Source organism: Genypterus blacodes, unplaced genomic scaffold (assembly GCF_046128005.1).
Source record: "Genypterus blacodes isolate CSIRO-AG114 ecotype Tasmania unplaced genomic scaffold, CSIRO-AGI_Gbla_v1 ptg000055l_1, whole genome shotgun sequence".
NCBI lineage: Eukaryota > Metazoa > Chordata > Actinopteri > Ophidiiformes > Ophidiidae > Genypterus > Genypterus blacodes.
This window is the reverse complement of record NW_027466867.1, coordinates 3,507,245-3,528,285: the sequence shown is the minus strand read 5'-3', so window position 1 is coordinate 3,528,285 and position 21,041 is coordinate 3,507,245. Positions and strand designations below refer to the sequence as shown.

The 21,041-nt window shown below is 43.7% G+C and overlaps 3 protein-coding genes across 4 annotated transcripts; all 3 read left to right on the top strand.

The window, feature by feature from the left end:
* The first annotated feature begins 1,017 nt into the window (after positions 1–1,017).
* On the top strand, positions 1,018–6,805 carry ush1gb (Usher syndrome 1Gb (autosomal recessive)). The gene is made up of 3 exons (XM_076152009.1): positions 1,018–1,288; positions 3,973–4,429; positions 4,739–6,805. Exons 1-3 carry the CDS (start codon positions 1,125–1,127, stop codon positions 5,567–5,569), a joined length of 1,452 nt encoding a protein of 483 aa, XP_076008124.1. The 5' UTR covers positions 1,018–1,124; the 3' UTR covers positions 5,570–6,805.
* Positions 6,806–8,844: 2,039 nt separating this feature from the next.
* Positions 8,845–13,485, top strand: fads6 (fatty acid desaturase 6). The gene is made up of 6 exons (XM_076152305.1): positions 8,845–9,248; positions 10,851–11,017; positions 11,403–11,583; positions 11,902–12,089; positions 12,615–12,794; positions 12,878–13,485. Exons 1-6 carry the CDS (start codon positions 8,951–8,953, stop codon positions 13,025–13,027), a joined length of 1,164 nt encoding a protein of 387 aa, XP_076008420.1. The 5' UTR covers positions 8,845–8,950; the 3' UTR covers positions 13,028–13,485.
* A 548-nt stretch (positions 13,486–14,033) lies between these two features.
* Positions 14,034–20,684, top strand: trim16 (tripartite motif containing 16). Of its 2 annotated transcripts, none has more exons than XM_076152099.1 (6): positions 14,034–14,927; positions 16,957–17,052; positions 17,140–17,373; positions 18,342–18,513; positions 18,847–18,942; positions 19,297–20,684. In XM_076152099.1, exons 1-6 carry the CDS (start codon positions 14,214–14,216, stop codon positions 19,905–19,907), a joined length of 1,923 nt encoding a protein of 640 aa, XP_076008214.1. In that variant the 5' UTR covers positions 14,034–14,213; the 3' UTR covers positions 19,908–20,684. The 2 variants fall into 2 exon arrangements, with proteins under 2 accessions (XP_076008214.1, XP_076008213.1); XM_076152098.1 differs by having other exon boundaries at positions 14,034–14,931; positions 16,961–17,052.
* Positions 20,685–21,041: the final 357 nt, after the last annotated feature.

The window sequence follows — 21,041 nt, the reverse complement described above, 5'->3', positions numbered from 1 at the left end:
AAACCCTGCAGAGAAAACAAGTCTTAAAAATGTCTTGCATTCTTGGATTGTTGGGTTTTGATGGACAGAATAATGGAGCTTCATGTCAAGGAAGTGGTCCAACATTACATCTACACTTGCCCCCATGTTTCATGTTCGACTGAGCTCGTTCTGGCACTCAGCATGGCTCATAAACACAGAAAACAAATGTCAAAAACCTTTGACAAGTTTTTCAATGTTTGTTTTACTCCAATAATCCTCAATCCATACACAATTGAACTGGAGACGAATAGGATTTGACATAGTCGTAAAAATCAAAGATGGATGTTGTTTTATTAACTAGGGTGGGATGAAACCATTTTTTACCATTTGTAATCTAACACGGCGAAGAAAAATTGTGTGTTGCCAAGTTGTCGGCAGTCAATTGCTAGTGTGAACCGGGCTATACTGTTTGTGTCTTGACCCCTGCAGAACCCCTGAGAATGACTCACCGAACCCCTGGGGTTCGATTGAACCCAGGTTAAGAACCACTGGTCTAGTCTTTCTTCTGTTCCATTAGAGTACACACTCTGCTATTGTACTGCATTGCCATGAAATTCCTTATATTGCCACAGATCACTGTATTCTACTAAAATGCACTGTGTTGTACTGTTACTGTACTGTGAATTATTGTGCACTTTAAGCTAATCAAAGTTGTTCTATTGTATTATGGCATTGTACTATAATCTAAAGTACTGTGTACTGTATAACACTACACTGTGATGCTATCCACTCCAAATGATTCTGCTGTATACTGACCTGCACTCTATTCAGTCAGCCTACGCCCTACCACTCTTTTCTATTAAACCATACACTTTCCTTTCTGTTGTAATTTGTAATTATGTATTCTATTCTATTCTATTCTATTGACACGAAAAGGGGGCGGGTCCTTCATGATTGACGCTGCTGCTGCCTGACAACAAACCCGCCTGCTGTTTGTCCCCTGGCAACCAGGCGCGCCCCTGTGCGCGCTCCCTGCCTCTCCAGGCCGGCCGCCCGTCCGGACACGCCAGGAGCAAAGCTGCCGAAAACACAAGGCAAACCCCTGCGGTCCGCCATGGCACCAAACTTAGACTAAGCCAGGCTACCGAAGCCCAAGGGGCGCCATGAACGACCGGTACCACCGGGCGGCCCGGGACGGCTACCTGAACCTGCTGAAGGACGCCACACGGAAGGACCTGAACGCACCGGATGAGGATGGGATGACACCGACCCTATGGGCCGCTTACCACGGCAACCTAGAGGCGCTCCGGCTCATTGTGGGGAGAGGGTGAGTTCACAACACGCAAAACACCAAACACACACTTCCACCGGCTGCTGGCAGAGTGGAGGAGAAACTCGTGGTGCCACTTTTACGCACAGGCGCGATCGAGCTCAGTGTGTATAGCCCGTATCACCTTTACAAACAAGGCTCGATCAGTCACCTGTCAGGTGGAAAGATAATTTTTGTGGCCAGATCTACTTTCCACTGGTGTCACAAATATCCAAAACAACATCAGAATTCAGAAAGTGTTGTTATCTATCTATCTATCTATCTATCTATCTATCTATCTATCTATCTATCTATCTATCTATCTATCTATCTAATGTGTGAGACATTTAAGGACAATGTAAAGAGCTCTATCAATATTCCAATCTCATATATGAAGTGAAATCATACTATACCATACGTGCTCCATCGCCCTTTACCCTGGAGATGAACTGCTCTACAATCTAACAGCCTAATTACAGAGAATTAAAGGTCAAGCTGGAGAAGGAAAGCCCTCACTAACACTCACACACATTTATACCCCCCATAACGCAACGCGTATGCAGATAGAGCAGGATCGGACGAGGAAAACATCTGAAGTATGATCCATTTGTATTTAATCTCAGACTGATCCATTACATAGCAGCAGTGTCATTTTTAATACAGATCAGTTACTGAGAGGCCTTTACTTCCTTCTTTTCTTCACTCATGCTTATAAGCTCAGAAACTCATAAGGCTGATGTACAATATCGTCTCCGCTCTTTTGGATTAAGACTTATAATAATGGAGATAATGAAAAGAGGCTTAAGGAGTAAGTCTATATTCTACTTAAGATAAGTTGCAGGTTAAGTATCGGAGAAGTCCAAATCTATTGTCGGAGGTTTAGGAGTGGGACAAAGTAGCCTTTCATACAGTCTGGTATTTATTTCCTAGCCATTTAAGGGTTGTGTGTTTCAGTGAGAGGAGGGGAGAGAGTATGTCATGTTAGTGTGGCAGGTTTATAAGGCGTGCAGTAACGTAGAGGAGTGGAGACGGATGTTTGGACTTAACGGCAGACAGAGATTACAGGCAGAGGGAAAGGTCAGAGTGATGGATAGAGCGGCTTCCTCCCATCGGGCTCCCTGGAGGCTGCAGTACAGAGTGGATGTGAGTCACACCGAGATGACGAGAGCTGTGTCTCGGATCAGACTTCACAGGAGAAGGGGGACTAATGAAGGACCAAGGTATTGTTATGGTGTGTTTTACAGGAAACAATTAGTGATAAAACAATTAACGTTACAGCTAATCAATACAATGACACTCAAAATGTATTAAATTTCCCAAAATTCCTGGAAAAAGGTCTTAAATGTACAAACCTACAGGTGCATCTCAATAAATTAGAATATTGTGGAAAAGTTGATTTATTTCAGTAATTCAATTCAAAAAGTGAAACTCATATATTATAGATTCATTACAAATATTTCAAGCCTTTATTTGTTTTAATGTTGATGATTCTGGCTTACAGCTCATGGAAACCCCAAATTCAGTCTCAGAACATTAGAATACTGTGATAAAGTTCAGTCCTGTATCCTCAGGGTGTCTCACTCTAATCAGCTCGTTAACTCAAATCACCTGCTGAGGTTTCCTGAGCCTTTCTCTTGTCTCTCAGTCTGCTTCAGTCGGCTACACAATCATGGGGATAAGACCAAATTCTAATTTATTGAGTTGCACTTGTGTATACATAGATGTAAAACAACAAAATCCTCATAATTCTTGTCTCTAAAGAAGTTAACACTTCCCTCCAAACCTCTGCATTTTAGAGCGTCTGGCTCCACAGGGCAGCTGTAGGATTACCGTAATTACACCAGAATACAGGCAGGCTACAATTACAATTACCATAATTTGGAGCACTTGGCACACTATTATATATGTAAAAAAAATGTCACATGATTTGGTAATTGCAGGTGGCCAAATTCTGATATTAATTAAGGGATTTTTACAATATTAAAAATCCCTTAACTGTACAGCCCCATTATAAACATGAGGGAACTGAACTAAAGAAGAAAATGTCATCACAAAAGCTATAAATGATAATGAAAACATAATCAGCCTTCACCTAATTATGTTTTCTATTTCTTTTCTATTAATGATGCACGCAGGTTGTTTAGTATGAATTGGTGACTGGATGTCTGACTCAGAGCTACACGTCGTCAAGACAATTAGGTTTGATTCCTTGCTTATATTACGACACAGAGACATTTTCTTGGCTGGATGTTTGGAATATGATCAGCTTAATAGGCCTGTCAACAGATCCTGGCACTGGCGATGCTTTGAAACATAAAATAGACTCTTTTTCTGTCTGTTAATGCCAATTTGTGTCGTACAAGATTGAATGCCAGTCTGTGACGGTGCAGACAGTGGCAGAAATCAAGGTTGATGCTGGTAAAGGTGTTGACCCTGTGGTGTGTGGTAACACTGTCTGTGTGGGTGTCAGTGAAAAATGACTCACGGTGTGTGGGATAAATAATGCAAAGTCACCTCTGTCATGTTTAACCTGCAGCATTTACATTATTGATCAGCTTCAGCAGAGGCCCGGACATGTGTTTGTGGGAACACAGGAAGAGGAAGAACTTTGAAGTGGAGTTCCACAGTTTACTCTGCCTAAAACCGATCTGATGCATAGATTTACTACATGAGACTCTTTATCCCCATGTTCTGTCTTACAGAGGAGATCCGGATAAATGTGACATCTGGGGGAACACGCCTCTTCATCTGGCTGCTGCCAACGGCCACCACAACTGCCTGTCCTTCCTGGTGGCTTTCGGTGCCAACGTGTGGTGTCTGGACAACGACTACCACACACCCCTGGACATGGCCGCCACCAAGGGCCACATGGACTGCGTTCGATACCTGGACTCCATTGCCGCCAAGCAGATCACCCTCAACCCCAGGCTGGTGAACAAACTGAAGGACCGGGCCTTCCGTGCGGCCGAGCGTCGGATGAAAGACTGTGCCGACCTCCAGAGGAAGCACCGGGAACGGATGGAGAAGAAGTTCCGGAAGGAGTCGGCGGCTTTAGACAACATGGACGCTATTAGTTTTTCTAGCTACACAAGCAGCAGCACACTGAGCCGCAAACAGCCCCAGTATAACACAATCACCTCCAACATGCCATACTCGCAGGTAGATGCTCCTCTAATGCCTCTTAATGTGATTTCTTGGAGTTCAGTACAGTTTAGACAACACATGAACATTGAGAGGTGTTGGGAGGGTCAAACTATCAGATTATACTTAAGCATTGATACATATTATACATATTTAAACATATTTGGGTGAGCCATGTGTCATGTGTTTCTGGTTACAGCAGATTCCTTTCACCCCGGCTGATTGTACATACTGAACAAATTGTGCAATTGCCACATTTAGATGCCCATAAATGCTTGGTAATGAAGCTGATTTCTTTGCCGAATGTGTCCTCTCTTCTCTTCTCAGGCCACCCTGCACTCCACAGCCAAAGGAAAGGCTAAGATCCAGAAGAAGCTTGAGAAGAAGAAGCAGGTAGACGGGACGTTCAAGATCTATGAAGACGGGAGGAAGAGCATACGATCGCTCTCCGGGCTGCAGCTCGGCAGCGACGTCATGTTCCTCAAACAGGGCACGTACGCCAACCCCAAGGAACGCCAGCGCCTCAACATCCGCGACATGTTCACAGGCGGCGGCCATGACCACTACGACGACGCAGACACCATCTCCCGTGCCATCAGCGACCCAGGTCTCCACGAGGCCGCCTACTCTGAGATCAGTGGAGACTCGGGCCGTGATTCGCTCTTCACCCGACCTGGATTAGGCACCATGGTGTTCAGAAGGAACTACATGAGCGGAGGCTTGTTTGGGATCGGGGCACGGGATGAGGGGAGTGTGGCGGGGAGCGAACCGGTGGGCAGAGCTCCTAACGTGCGTCTCCGTGGGCGCCTGCCTCGACGCTCACCCAGTCTGGATGAGGACAGTATTGGCAGTGCCTTGAGCCTGCAGGACAGAAACCTACAGGAGTTGCCCTGGGAGGAGGAGGACCTTGGACTGGATGAGGACATGGAGCCTGAGAACAGTCCTCTGGAGACTTTCTTAGCCACTCAGAGCCTCGGTGAGTTGATGCCCATCTTCAGGAGGGAGAAAATAGACCTTGAAGCTTTGCTGCTTTGCTCAGACAAGGACCTCACCAGTATCCACATCCCACTGGGGCCCAGGAAAAAACTGCTGGATGCCTGCAAAAGACGTTTGGATACTCTGGATGAGCCAGAGGCCATTGAAGACACTGAGCTTTAAAAGTCACCAGAGAGCAACCTGGATTCCCACCACCGCCTCTCTGTTCCAGATAAGCTGACATTGCTGCATGCATCAGGATCGCCCCAGTCTGTCCATCTTATTTCATCATTGTCTGTACTTTGAATTATTCACATAGAAAGTCTCTGTGATCATATTGGAGCATGATGATTATATGACAGGCACAAAGTGGGGCAGCATCTGTTGAGGGCATTTGGATGGGACGTCACATAAATCGCAGTGTGAAAGACATTTTTTAATGTCAATGCTACTAATATACAACAACTACAAACTATACACATACCTATACATGTAGTGTCAGTATGCAGACTAAAATGAATGTGGCAATGGTTAACACTAGTGTTCCACAATACAATGCACAACAGCTTTGGATGTCAATCATAGGCAGGACATATTAAAACAGTATTAACAGGCATCATTTCATTTCAGGACTGAACTCAAAGGAACAGCGGCAGTTAGTGCAGTCAGTGGCACGGCCTTCATCTTTGCAGCTCCAAAAGTAGCAGCTCCAGGTATATATGGGTAAATGGCCCCATCTAGCGGTGACATACAAAAACAATATCATTTTTTTGTAGTTTTGCAGTACAGTCAATTTTAAACCTCATATAATTTTATATTTTATTTACATTACAGTGAAGATGTTATGCATTTATGAAACACACGCCAGCAGCTATTTTGTTGTTTTTTAAAAAGTCTTCCATGTATTCAATGTTGACAAGTGGCAATCTGGAACATGAGCTTTCTGACTTCTTAATGGTATGAAAATCATAAAAAAATCGTGAAAACTTTTGCCACATTTAGAGTACCGACTCACAAACACATACAAATAGCATATATTGTGTTTGCACTGTTTGTTTGTTAGCGTAACGCCTGTTTATCTTTGTATACTGCATTAATGAATGATCAATGTATTGTTGTATTGTTGTTCTGTACCTTATCACACTCCTGGATATGTTTTTTCATTTAGTTACTACTTTGTTGTACAGTTTTCTTACTTTCAACATGTTGATAAATGTTAATTACAGCACACACACTATAATGACTTGATACTAAGGATGGATGAAAATAGCCACTGCCAGGTGTTACGCAACGCTTTGGTGTCACTGTGAGGTTATTGGAGTGTGTGCTAGATAACACTGTTATCTCGGGTTACTGGGGGGGGGGTTAGGTTTCACTAAAGGTCTGCCTGTGCACTTGGAAGTATGACGTTGTGCATGAATTCACCTTTTTATGTGCTGTTTTTGTAATAAAAGATGAAGATGTGCCCACATTCTGCTCCAGCTGGTTGATTTGGCACTTCCTGTCTTTGGATCTGTGGGTGCATTTGACTGTTTACTTATTATTTTTACTTCATTTAAATTTTGAATTCAGTATATTTACCCGAACAGAAGCATGTTTGCATTGTGTTATCAGTACTTCTACTTCAGTAAACACAGGTAGACAACATGATGGGGCACCAATATACAGGTAAGATGTTGCTGATTCAGCAATATGAAGGGATTTGATACATTTTTGACAGTTGTGGTTGAAGATCTAGAAGAAGATGATGTCGGCAACTCCTCTTCAACTCCTCTTACACAATGTCAACAGGACCAGGTGAAAAACAAAAACAATACCATCCTGAGGCCTTCCCCTAAAGACCTAACAAACATACTTTGGTAAGGTTCTCTTCATGTTACTATGGACACCAAGACCAAACAAGAACTTCTGTCATGTTCTCTGTTCTCCCCCTGTTTCGTGGGTAGCACAAGTTGCAGGCCTGACATGTTGGATTGCATCTTATAGGCGTGTGTGTGTTAAGGGTGCTGTATATGCTCTGTACACTCTTTATGCATCCTGTACCTGTCTGAAGAAAGGGCTGAGATCAAAGCTTAAATAAATAAAACACACACACTGGGGGTCTGTGAGAGGATGTAAGCAGAGCTGTCAGACTTCTTGCTGTGGTAATGTTCCCTCCTCTGCACTATCATGCAGTAAAGAAATATAGTGCCTGTATCTTTTAAAGAGCACACTGCAGTCAGCATGGCCTCAAGCCCAGAACACTGGCCTGTCTCCAAGAACAAAGAAGCACTGACACCAGATATATGCAGCCAACACACACACACATACACTCTAACCTTCATACTCATGTCAACTATCTGGGGGTCCAGTATCTCCTGTTTTCTCACTCAAACCTATCCTCTAGCAGCAACTACTGAGAGCATTGAGCAGCAGTGTTGGGCCCAAACTCAAGAGCGAGGAGTGAGAATGACAAACACGCGCCTTGTTTACACATGGGGACAGAGTTAGGGGTTATTTTTAATGTCATACTAGAGGAGCATTGAATTGAGCAGACGCCTACAAGACAGCAAATAGGCTGAGAAACTCTTTCTCCAACCAGCAGGGAATCAGGGGCTCTCAGGCCAACCATAGGCTAAACTACAGTATATGTACCATACAAAAGGGCGCATGGCTCTATTAGGTGGTCACTTTTGTTGAGCAAATGGAAGAGAAAAGAGTTTTGGGCCAGTTAGAGCAGTATTTTCAATGACTAAAGTTGTACTTAGGCCAAGCAGAGAGCCATTAGAGCGGAGTAGACAGACACATTGGTCAATCAGGGGGCGATTTGCCTGATTAAGTGTGAAGAATTGCAGTGTATCTCTTCATGTTGTGGTTAAATAAAGGTTTAAGAAAAAAAATTGGCACGCCTCAGTCACGCCAGTGCTTAAGAGCCGTATCGAATCCTCTCCCTTCCTTCCCTCAGCCCTCCTCTCTCCCTCTCCTTTCCCAGGACATTTGCCAAGGTTACTGTTCGACAGATGAGAGAGGAGGGGGAGAGGAGAGGAGAGAAGCCCAAACAAAGGAACGGAGGGGGTGAGTGCACGGCATGCAGAATGTATGAGAGAGAGAGAGAAAGAGTAAGAGAGAGGGAGAAGGAGGGGGGTGCTGTTGAAGTTGTTTCTTGCTGCTTTGCCTGTGTAAGTGCTTTGTAGGAGCCTTTCTTGATTCATCGCACCGTAGGCAACATTATTTCTGTGTCCTAGAACAAAGTATTCTTCAGCCGGTTCCATGGGATTACATCAGAAACTGGCAAACAAGGCAAAACAAAGAGAGAACTACTGAAAAGAAAAGAAGATGATAAGAAGCAATAAAGAGGAGGGTCCACACGTCTGTTAGAGCAAGAGCAAAGTGGGCTGGGCTTCTCTCACAATGTCCCTTGTCAATATGGACTTTTGCAATTGGTAACCTTGGCCTTTGGACTTTATGACCAGGGAGGGAGTGTTTAGACAAGGGTTAGGAAGTGCTGCTGCAAGAGAACACAGATTGAATGCACTGATCGCCACTTCAACTTCAGGTGGCGGTCAGTTCACGACACCAGCCAGCATGCAGAATGTGCCGGAGGAGTGGAGGGAGGAAGACGACGGGAGAGGCAGAGAGAGGAATGGGAAACACGGGGATGGAGAGATGGTGTTCAAACGGAAAGGAGACTCTGGGAATTCGGTGAGGGAACGTAGAGATGAAGAGATGAAGTGTAAGGAGACGGGAGAGACAGGTGATAAGGAGTCACTGATGATGGAGCTGACCAGGATGGTGCAGACGGTGATCAGAGAGAGCAGCTGGTGGGAGAGAAGGGGGATCGATTGTTGCATCCTGACTGGAGCTTTCTTCTTCCTGCCACCTGGTAAGAAACTACACACGGTCACATCTCCATTCAGGTCAACATGACTTCTTTTGCATGGATGATTCAGCAAAAAAGACATACTCAAGGATCTAAAGTTAAAATATTTGTTGTGAAGAAGTTTCTGTAGGCTTTAATAATATGACTTTACATCCAAAACAACCTTGTACTTCTAACTCAAACAACAATTCTTGAATGATATTGGAAAGATACTGGCTCGGTTATCAGTAGTGAGTGTCAATGTTTGGGGAAAAAAACTGATCAATTAAATTGTACTGTTTTGTGTTTTTATTTGAAATTATTTATTAGAATTCTCTTTTGACTGAAGTTTACCAATACAGAATCTTGTATTTTTTATTCACTGGAGTCCTCAACTTTAATAATAATTAAAAGTAGAAGAATGTCTGTAAACTCACTTGTTCTCTAACCTGTACCAACATATTTGTGATGTCTTAATATAACAAACAATCAGTCAGTACATTTTTAGATTTGTCTTTACCCTCTCTTGACTCTCCTAACAGGATCAATAACAGTCAGACATTGGCAGTACAGAAATAACTTCCATGAGTAATGTTATAGTTACAGCAATACATTTAAAAATATTACAATGACGACTACTATGACAGATGAACTATGTGTTGTCCCAGATAATGACGTCGCCCTATCAATGATCCCCATTCATTTGATCTGTCAGTTAATACTTTTATTGTGATCATGAAAAGCTTCAGTCTTGTTTTCATCATTGGTAAAAACTCGCTCATGGTATCCGACGGTTACCCTGCATGTGGGTCACTCCTGGTCACCTTCTGACCTCAATCAAGGCGAGTGGTCATTGTGACTCATGTCACTTGAGCACCACAGAACATTCTAGTTCAAATTCACGCCTGTAATCCACACTCGTTCCTACAATTAAAGGGGACCTCTGCTGATTTTAAACCACATGTGGCGACTCTATAAGGCCTTTTGTGGCGTTTGTCATTGTGTTATCACTGAACCTCAAAACAAGCTGGAGGTGCCGCATGTTAACAGCAGATCTTATGAGCTTAGATAAAGAACATGACACCCAAAGCCACAGGGAGCCGCTGAGTCTTTGTGTTACATGGCTAATACAGGTTAAAAGCCCAATCTGTCAGCACCACACACCCTGTAAGTATCATTCTCATTTCATTGAGTTATGTCAATCTAATTACATAGAGGTCGTCTGTCATCTCAGAATAACTGTCTGGGCCTTTGATATTAGATTTGAATGATTATATACAAGACAGAGAATCTTCTGGATCATGTCACCGCGCAGGGAAGCATCTGTGGTGACAGAGTGCAAGGCACACACCAACACACACACACACACACACACACACACACACACAACCCCAAAGGAAGATAAAGTTTCATTCCTACACCTGATCTTCCTGTTTCCCAGCTGTTCATGGATGAAAGCCACACTGCTGCTGTAGTCAAAAGCAGTTGTGGCAGCACAGATACAGCACTTGTGTGTCTTTAAAATGTCCAAAAAACTGAGGTCAAAGGTCAGAAAAGTAAATGGGGACACCTGTGGGGATTTATGACTGTTTGTTTTGGTTTCTCCCTGCCTGTTCTGCCTTCCAGCCTTTCTGTTGCTGGGCTCCTCTCACCTGTTGTGGTTCTCACTGGGGATGCTGCTGATGGGCGTCTCTCATGGTTTCCTCTCCATCAAGGGAACTCACCTGGCGAGCCACGGTTCACTGAGCGAGTCACAGTCCTGGGCAAAGTTCTGGGCCATCTTCTTCATCGAGGTCAGACCTTTGAGTATAAGCATCTTCATATAAGCCTGTAGTTATATGTGTGTGTGTCAAAACGATTTTCCCTCACTGATGTGTTTATTGTTGTAAATTAGGTCGTTTACCTGTGTTTAGTGCCGGGCTAATCACTTCCATGAACTCTTGAACCCATCAATATCAATGTGTGTGTGTTAACTGATCTTTAGAAAAACAAAATGTCATCATCAACCTTTGCCCTTGCTGTTTGTTAAGGTTTGCTTATCAAGGCAAAGGGTTTGCTTATGTCAGTATACCAAAATTGATTCTTCTCTTGGTGATTGTCTGATGGCTGTGTGCTGATGGAGTTGTTTGTTTGTTTGTTTGTTAACATCCGTGTCTTCCTGTGTGTCCCTTTTGTCAGATCTGCGGCTCGTTCTCAGCTCAGACGGGTGTTCAGGGCCACATTAAGATGCACCACGCCCACACTAACATCATAGGAATGGGGGACTCAAGCGTTTGGAAGGCTCCGTTCCTGTCTCGGACCATGTACCTGTTCATAGCTCCTCTGGCCGTGCCTATAATAACACCTCTTGTCGCACTAGGTAAGAAACGAACAATTATCGTTAAATGCTGAATGTTCCTGGGCTCCACTCCAAACTCTGTTGACCTTATAAGCCCTGTAAAGCTTTTTGTAGAGGCCCGTATGAAAGAGCAGAGCCCAGTTGTTGCTCTGGTTCACCTCAGGACAAGGACAGACATTTTTCAATCTTGAACGCGATTATGTGCAGAGTGTCCCAGATGTGTTTTCCACTTGTTTGCGAAACCCTCTGATCCTCTTCGTGCAGGCGTGTTAGCTCATCTGTATCAGTCAGGTGTCAACGTATTCTCACGACTGTGCTGGTTTTCTGGTTGCTTTGCAGTGCGGCTCAGGGAACACTCTGCGTTTCTGGCCGTCAGGACTGTGCTGATGGTAACACTGGGCCTGTATTCTCAGTACTGGCTGCTGATCAACGTCTCAGGGTTCCGGTCACCTCACACGGCTTTGCTCTGCATGCTGATATGCAGAGCGATGTTCTGTATGCCCTACATCCACGTCAACATATTTCAGGTGAGCATGTGTCATTCTTAAAAAGTAACCACTGTCTTTTTAGGGAGTCCATAGTTGTCATTGTTTACCTTGACAAGTTTGGCTGCCATCTACATCACAAGCATCTCAGGTGGTTCTGTGTTTCCGTCCAAGCAACTTTCCTTTCTCTAATATTCAACAATCTCTGTGTGAAAGAGGCTTTTGTTTCATTTGAATCAAAAACCCCTTTTAAATGCTTTGTTATGTTCTCATAGATCTCAGCAGGAATTCCACTAGTGTCAGACAGTGAACTCAACACAAAAAAAAGAGAGGAATTCATGCCGAGTTGGCCGGGCTAAACCTGGAGTCCATTGTGCATTGTTCTGGTCATAGAGTTTGAAGATAGATTAGTAAACAGGGGCTGACAGGACTAGACCTCTTTGAAGAAACAAAGTAATTTTCTGCACTGAAACCTTTCGCCTTTGCATACCGACTGGAATTCCTTGATATGAATTGTCTATTATGTGCAGTTAAACCAGACTTGTAAGAATTGTGTCTACTTCACAGCACATCGGCCTCCCCATGTTCTCTCCCACCGGCCGACCAAAGAGGATCTACCAGATGACCCACGGAGTCCTGAACCTGCCACGGAATCCTCTGCTGGACTGGATGTTTGGACACTCTCTGATCAACTGTCACGTGGAGCATCACCTCTTTCCCTTTCTCTCTGACAATATGTGTTTGAAGGTAGGAAACAAACAAACGCAACTATCCCCAGAAAGCCCTTTGTGCATGTAACAGTTTAAACACCCCCTTGTCCATGTCCACAGGTGAAACCAATAGTGTCCAAGTATCTGACTGATAAGAAGCTCCCCTACCAGGAGGACAGCTACCTCTCCCGTCTAAGACTCTTCTTCCACAAGTACCAGGAGCTGATGGTGTTTGCTCCGCCCATCACAGAGCTGGTGGGCGTTCAATGAAAGAAATGAAGGAGAATCGACTTTATGCTGCTTTTAGGACTGCCACTGTTGAAACGCACAACATACAGCGTTTCACTGCATTTCTGATGGTACATACAGCACCTACAGTTCAGATCTGAAAACCAAAAATGAATCAATAGCACATAATCCTGCAGTTTACTAGTTTACGGACATAATATTGTATAATGTACGTTAGAGGTTCAATTTTGAATCAATGTCATACATTTTTGAAGGGCTTGAATTAACCCATATCTCATTTGTTTGTTTGTTGACTGTTTGGGTCACAGGTCACAGGACTTGAATGAACCTTGTGACATTTTCTCTTCTTTGAAGCTGTTCCCTCTGCCGTGTCCTTCGCTCATACGCACATAACTGACTGTGCTATAATGAAGAAGGATACAGATGTGTCCTGATGTGTTTGTGCTCATACAGTATTAATTAAAGTTATTTTATTATCACATTGTCTCTTATTCCCACTATCCAAACATCCATGCTGCGGAAAAATTAAGAATCGCCCACGTAAAATAATAATGGAACGTTATTCCGACAAAGCAAACTGCTACAGACTTTATATAACTAAAATATTCTTATAGTAATAGTTACTATAGTAATCTGAAAGTATCAGACCTGATCACTGGGTGGCAGTGTTGTATCTCCACCTTGTTTGATCAGCCCTTTGTATTTGCACTATGGAGAAACAGGAGTACTCAAAATAGCTTGAGGTCACACCACAGATAGTTGCAGTAATCTCATTAGCTCTGCTGACTGCTCAGTCATGATGGCAGCAGATGTCAGAGTGAAAAGTCATCAATCAGTGAAGTGACCTGCAAAACTGTACTGTAAACTGATGATAAACATCTCAAGGCCGGGTTCAAAGTTCAAAGCACAAACATGACTCATGTGGCAGAATGCAATACTACACCTCAGTGTTACTCATTTGCACTACGAGCTCCACCCTTGTGGCTTCTTACAGGAAAGGGGAGGGCCGTGATTGTGCTCAGGGTGTATTCCTGTTTGCCTGCTGGCCTGTCTGGCTGCATGTGCAGAGGAGGCGGTAATATGTTGACTGAAACTATGGGGCTTGAAAGAGTTTGAGGTGTGGCGATCACTGCTGGCTGACTTGCTACTAAAGTGGCTGAGCCAGTTTGCGTTCTCAGTGAGCAGAGAGAGGATCTGGCTGACAGACATGGCAGACACAGCAGCCAAAGAAGAAGCTCCCATCTCTGAGGTGTGTGGTTCATGCTCAGGAGTTCTAAATTCAGACAAACCAGCAACCTGTGGTCACTCGGTCTGTGCCTCCTGCTTGGAAGACAATAGTAAAGGATGTTCTGAGTGCAAGCAGAGTCCAGACAAGCCAGAACCTGCAGCTGCTCCTAAAGAGAATGGAACAGTCAGTGATGGAGCTCCTGTGGTCGAGAGCAAAGAGGAGACAGATCAAGACTCCAAAGCAGCAGAAGAGATCAAAATACAAGAACCACAGGAATCTGAGGATCCACTGAAGCCTGATGACGACCAGAAAGAAGAAGAGACACAAACTGACAAAGATAAAGAAGAAGTGAAAGAGGAAGAGGAAGTAAAAGAAGAAGAACCTTTGGGTCCCGATGATGTAGTGTGCGACACCTGTATCGATAACCCCCGCAGGGCAATGAAGTCCTGTCTCACCTGCTTGGTGTCGTACTGCGAGGCTCACCTCAGACCTCACCTGGAGAATCCCAAGTTTCACATCCATCGGCTGGTGGATCCGCTCAGGGACATCGAGAGGCGGACGTGTGAGAACCACAAGTGGCCCCTGGATCTCTTCTGCAGTGCCGACTCCTGCTGCGTCTGTCAGGACTGCGTGACGGAGGAGCACAGAGGACACAACACCATACCTGTGGTGGAGGCTCGCAGGAAAATAGAGGCAGGTGTTTGTTTGGTTATATCATAAAGCACACTGGAAAACATTTACACTCAGTAATCATCAAAGCTTGCCTTAGGAATTTCTTGAGGATGAATGTGATCTGATACCTCAGATTCTTACTGAAAAGGTTTGTGCCTCAAATCTTGTCAGGAGAAGAGAGTTATCTTTGTTTTCTATGCATATTTAGATCATTTTTGACCAATTCCTAGTTGATAAACAAGTGTACATACGTCATCCACACACCCACACACACCCAGCCCCTCATCACACACACACAAAGTTAAACTTTAAGGTCAAATGTGATGAAATAAGTGGCTCTGAATTCAAACTGAATATTGGCAATTCTTACAAAAGTAAAAGTCTTTTGCCTTTTCTGTGGTTTTACATTACAATCTATCTCAATAAGTAAATTTACAGTTTATTTTTGTTGCCTGTAGCATGGAGAAATTAGGAAAATATCTCAGGCAATAGAGTCGTTCTGCTGGGAACGAGCACAGTTTCATTTAGTGTGGATATTAAAAGGGATGGGCAGGAATGCATAATGTACTAATTCCTTTCAACTCATTCAAATAATTGCACACACCTTTATCTATGAAAGTATTTCAAACGCCAGAAGCTGTACTAATATCCATTTAAAATCATATGAATGAGATGATAGTGAGGTTTTTGTGTGACGCCCTTACATAACATTTGAACCACTGTATTCTCACATTACGCCGTATCGACTGTGTGGTTTTGTTATCAGAAGAATGAGCCACTGTGTGTGTTCTCTTTAGCTATTTAGTATTCAGTCTGGACTCAAACTAACTACAAATGGCAAAACTCTTCCTCTAACAAATAGGACTGTAGAGTTGATGGATAGTTGAGGAAAATCCCTCCTCTGCATTTGACTCCTCCTCAGTGCTTTGGGCAGGAACAGAGCAGTCACTGGGGTCCAACTCCGGCTCTACAACACTATACTGTGTCGCTTCATATGCTTTAAACTCATACCTATGGCCATACCTGTCTGTCTGGCTCAGACTTACGCAAACCACAGCTCTAGCTCAAATTCTTTACATAGTCTTCTATCATCTTCAAACTGTATGGCTGCCGCAGTGTCACAGTGTGGGTCTGTCTACTTCAACCAAAATGGGTCGCTTGTTGGAAACTCTACACTCTGCTGACACAGTGCTAAGCTCGAGCCTCAGCTGCAGGGTCATTTGTCTCATTTAGAAGGTTTGTGACCCGCATCTTCAAACATTCCATCCCAGATTCCTTGCAGAGATCTTTGGTTGTAGCTGACACCTGTTATATGCAAACTGCGTTGTTATGAAACCTCAAATGGCGTCATTACACATGCAAAGGGGGCGGGGCCTATTTAAGACTATTTAAGCCATTTAAAGAACACAACCAATTAGACTACAGGCCTTGGTTTAACTTATTTTGAACTTGATTGCCTTTTTGGGGTTGGAAAAGGACAAAATTTGCCACATTAACGAAATTGTCAGGTAGAATGAGTGAGCTAGAAATCCCCCAAGGCTTCATATTGTGTGGTTCGGTGTTTAAACCTGCTTGACACCATGAATTCCTTTGCAATGACTGTGAGGGGATTCCCCAGGTGAATTGGAGGGTGCACACACTCTCTCATCCATGGAATCTTAGGGTAGCAAACAACCTCAAGTGACAACAGAGAACAGATGGAAGGAACTTATGCCTCTGCACAGTCAGACTGTAGGAAGCAAAAGGAAATGAAGCCGAGCCTTTAGGGTTAAAACTCCATGGAAAAGAATTTGACTTAAGCAGCAGCTTCAAACCCCAGAGTCGTCTAGACATGCCCGAGGAATCTGCACCCAATCTGAGACGCAACATCACAAGGAAACAAAACTCCAAAACCCACAGAAGCCAATGTAAAGGTTCCATGATCCTAGACTGACAAACAACTCATCTTTTAGATCCATCACACACATTTAGACCACCACCAGTGACTCCAGCATGGCTGTGGTTTGTGTATGACACGATGAATCATGCTTTCCTTTCTCAATGTTTCCAGAAAGAACTAAGGGATAAGCAGAGTGAGATGGTGAAGATGGTGACAGCAGCAGAGAACGCCATCAACAAACTCCAAGTCAACACCGTATCTATTGAGGTACAATTGTGTGGTCACTTTTTGAATTGAAGTATTAAAGTGGATTAGATTGAAGCGTTGGATTAAAGGACTCGGGTCTCTCTGCAGCATTCAGTGACGGAGGTCCGGGCGGTGATAGAGAGCCAGTTTGAGGAGCTGCACTCTGTGGTGGAGAGGGCCAAGCGGGAAGTGACAGAGATCCTGGAGGTGGAGGAGAAGCAGGCACTTAAGCAGGCGGACGGCATCCGGGTTCATCTGGAGCAGAGGTGCACTGAGCTGAAGAAGACTCAGGCGGAGGTGGAGAAGCTCTCCAAAAACAAAAACGACGTGGATTTCCTACAGGTAACAGCTCACATAAGGCCAGAAGACTATTTTGTCCCAATCATCAAGCATTTACACCCTGCAGTCTTTTCTACATCTGATAGCTATCAGGACAGAGACAGAGCTTGTCCTTGTGGGCATGAATCCCTGCAAGCTGAGCCTTGTAAGACGTCTTTAGGTCCTGAGAGTTGTTCTCCTTGTAAAGTCTTCTGGAGCCTTAAACCACAAAGAATTATCACCCAACCCTGCTGCTCTACAGAGATTAAAGCAGGGTTTAGCTCAGTGTTGTGGGTATCCAGCTACAATTTCAATGTTATCTATGTCACCAATCATGCATGTCATCACCAAGACACAAAGACAAGCAGTGGCTTATGAAGAAATTCAATCATTAAGCAGCCTTAGACTCGGATATGTTCCTCTGGAGTTGGTAGTAGGGACAATATTTGACTTAGAGTCATGAGAGAAACAGAGTGACTGAGCGTCCTGAGTATGCAAACAGGCGATTGTTTGCCAAAAACAACTTTGCCTACAGCGATCAGTGCTGTGAGCCTGGGTTCTGTCTAATCTGTTGGTTTGATGCCTCATAAACAGGAGTCACACTTTACAGCTTGAGGTCCTAAAGTCAAGTTCTATGGAGTCATAAAGCTCTGATTCTTATATTGCACTGTAATTCTAATGTATTGGTTTCTAAGTATTTTCTAAATTGATGGCAGAACTCTCCTTGGTGTCATTTTAACCCCACCGCATCATGTCTACGAGGGTTCTCAGTCCTTTGATGGCGTGTACTAGTCTTGTGCGGACATTGGAGTGCAATGGGAGTCATGTGAGAGTTGTTTTGGTTGTTAGATTCGAATGAGTGGAGGTTCAAACAATGGAGTACAGATGCCAGGAGAGCACCGTAAAGAGGACAAACAGGAAAACCTGAGTGGAGAGATAATGAGATCAGACAGATTCAAGTATGTACGTATGTGTGTGTGTTTCTTTCCCAGGGCTACTTTGAATGGAAGAAACAAAGCGCTGACATCTCCCTGCCCGGGGTTTACATCGGCCTGACCGACCGCCTGAACTCCTTCAGCCGTGTGATCGTTGACTCCACGAAGGAGCTGTGTGCCATGCTGGTGTCCTCATACATAGATAAAGTTAAAGAGACGTGTAAAAATGGTAAGTTCCCCTGTTCAGTAAGAGAAATGATGCACCGAGGGAAGACATTAGGGATTCTGAACCGCATCCAGATGATCCTGTGGCTCTGAGGACATGCTCAAACCCGTCAAAGAATCTGTGTGTCATAGTTTTGGAGTTCAGGTACAAGACGGCTGAACAGAGAGCTTAGAAATGTCTAAATATGGCTCCTTGTCAAGTGATTCATGAGTCACATCACGAGCATGGAAGAGACCACATACAAGAGCTGAAGAAAAAGATGGAAATATATATACATGAAGAAATCCAAGCTGTGTTTTGTTATCTGCACATTTCATCTGTTTTCTTCCATTTCAGACAGGATGGGAATAAAGACAACAGTTCATCAAATTATTGCAACAAAGCAGAACAAATTACTTCCGGATCCAAAGACACGCGCCGACTTCCTCAAGTGTAAGTGTGTTAAGGTATTTGTGACGGAAGAAGTACTCTATTCAAAACAACAGGATAGTAGTTGAAGAAAAAAGGGACAAAGAAAGGAAGGAAGGAGGAGCAGATGGGAGGCAGAAAGGGAAAAAGGGAAGAAATAAAAAGAGGGAAAAGAGTAAACTAAGAAAGAAAGCAACAAGTAACATGGCTTAAAAGAAGGGAGTAAACAAGGACAGAAGGGAGGACAGAGGGAAGGAAGGTAGGTAAGAGGGAAGGGAAAGATACACAGAAAATAGTAGTAAAGTAACTCCAGTCGTCAAATGACTCCAATGCAGTAAAGGTGTGATGACCCAAGTTAACTAGACTGACTTTCCCCAGATGCCACCCAAGTGAGCTTTGATGCAGAGACGGCCCACAAATTCCTGCGTTTGACGGAGGAGAACAGGAAGGTGACCAACACCACACCCTGGCAGCACACTTACCCCGACTTACCCCAACGCTTCGAGAACTGGCGGCAGGTCCTGGCGACAGAGAGCTTCTATCTGGGCCGGCACTACTTTGAGGTGGACATGAGCGGCGAGGGAACGCACATCGGCCTGACCTACAAGAGCATCGACCGCAAGGGCAGCGAGAGCAACAGCTGCATCACGGGAAACGACTTCTCCTGGTGCCTGCAGTGGAACGGCCGCACCTTCTCGGCCTGGCACAGCGACGTGGAAACCCCGCTCGCCGCCGAGAAGTTTACGCGAGTCGGCGTGTACGTGGACTACACTCGAGGCCTTCTGGCTTTCTACGGCGTGAATGACTCCATGGTAGCCATCCACGAGTACAAGGCAGAGTTCCTGGAGCCTTTGTATCCGGCTTTCTGGCTGTCGAAGAAGGAGAACGTGGTGGTCTTGGTGACCCCTGGGGAGACGTTACCACTTAAAAGCCCCTCACCCCCGACCTCACCCAGTAGCAAAATTTTGGGAGCAAAACCAGTAGAATAGCAACAATGACAGGTCATCAACTTCAAACTCCAAACTTCTCGACAGTCACTAAACCCTTAAAAAGGCAACAAATGAATTCAATCAAACTATTTTGTTGGTTTGGTTGGCTTCAAACTCCAATACCCTCAAACAATTGAAAGAATCTGGCAGATAAGCTTCTTGATTTTAAACTTTAAGAGCCCTGAACACTTTCTTGAACTTTATATATTAATATTGAGGTGGAATGTGCATGAATAATAACCCACAGTGTTTCTGTTTCTGCTCCTTGCTCTGCTTTTACATGAACAATTAAGGGATTTAACTATTTGTGTGAATATAGCAGTGGTCTGTACCATAATTATGCAATTAAATGAAAAGTAAAGGGATAGTTAAGGGCCATATTCTTAAAAAGAAAACGAAAAGTAAGATGTTACTGAAAACTGTGAGGTCAGAAGGTTATTTGAGTTAAACGCACAATGTAATTTCCATGACACTTTGTTCTTTTGGACTATTGTTACTTTCAATCACACTATGAATTTATAACTGCTTATAAAATGTTTATTCTCATTTATTCTCATAAACTGTCTGCTTCTGTGCAGGGCTCAGGTCGTCCCACTGTTTTCCAGATGCTCACTTCACAACTTCGTCACTTGTAGGCTCCTTTGTTTTTCTTTGGATGAGAGGGAATTCTAATCCGTCTCCATGTATGATACGGATCAATGGGATCAGAATTTAGTGACTTTGATTCTGTGACTGTATCGATTTGTCATTTAATAGAGAATAAAAAGTTCAAATGTAGTAGTTCTTTCCTGAATCTATGCTATAACTCCATCTCCACAACAAAGGCAACATAGGCACTTTACATGCAGCGCATTATCAACAACATATATATTTAATAATTCATTCATTTGTTTATCTTCTGTTGTCTCCTGAATTCAGTTCATTTACACATCTGCCTGAGTCAACATATAAATGAAATAATGAGAGCAATAATACAGATGTTTGCAGCATACATATTGCAGATCATTCATGTATAAATGTTATTGCATTTTACAATAAATTGATTTGAGGGAAATATTTTTATTTGGTTGAATCCCCATTGGAAAAAACAAAAAGCTAAATTCATTTAAAAATCGTACTGAAGTTACCGAGCGT

Coding starts and splice junctions, on each gene's coding strand:
- ush1gb (XM_076152009.1), top strand. CDS start 1,125: ATGAACGACCGGTACCACCGGGCGGCCCGGGACGGCTACCTGAACCTG. Junction 1,289..3,972: donor CGGCTCATTGTGGGGAGAGG/GTGAGTTCACAA, acceptor TCTGTCTTACAG/AGGAGATCCGGATAAATGTG. Junction 4,430..4,738: donor CCAACATGCCATACTCGCAG/GTAGATGCTCCT, acceptor TTCTCTTCTCAG/GCCACCCTGCACTCCACAGC.
- fads6 (XM_076152305.1), top strand. CDS start 8,951: ATGCAGAATGTGCCGGAGGAGTGGAGGGAGGAAGACGACGGGAGAGGC. Junction 11,584..11,901: donor AACACCTCTTGTCGCACTAG/GTAAGAAACGAA, acceptor GTTGCTTTGCAG/TGCGGCTCAGGGAACACTCT. Junction 12,090..12,614: donor TCCACGTCAACATATTTCAG/GTGAGCATGTGT, acceptor TCTACTTCACAG/CACATCGGCCTCCCCATGTT.
- trim16 (XM_076152099.1), top strand. CDS start 14,214: ATGGCAGACACAGCAGCCAAAGAAGAAGCTCCCATCTCTGAGGTGTGT. Junction 14,928..16,956: donor AGGCTCGCAGGAAAATAGAG/GCAGGTGTTTGT, acceptor CAATGTTTCCAG/AAAGAACTAAGGGATAAGCA. Junction 18,514..18,846: donor TAAAGAGACGTGTAAAAATG/GTAAGTTCCCCT, acceptor CTTCCATTTCAG/ACAGGATGGGAATAAAGACA.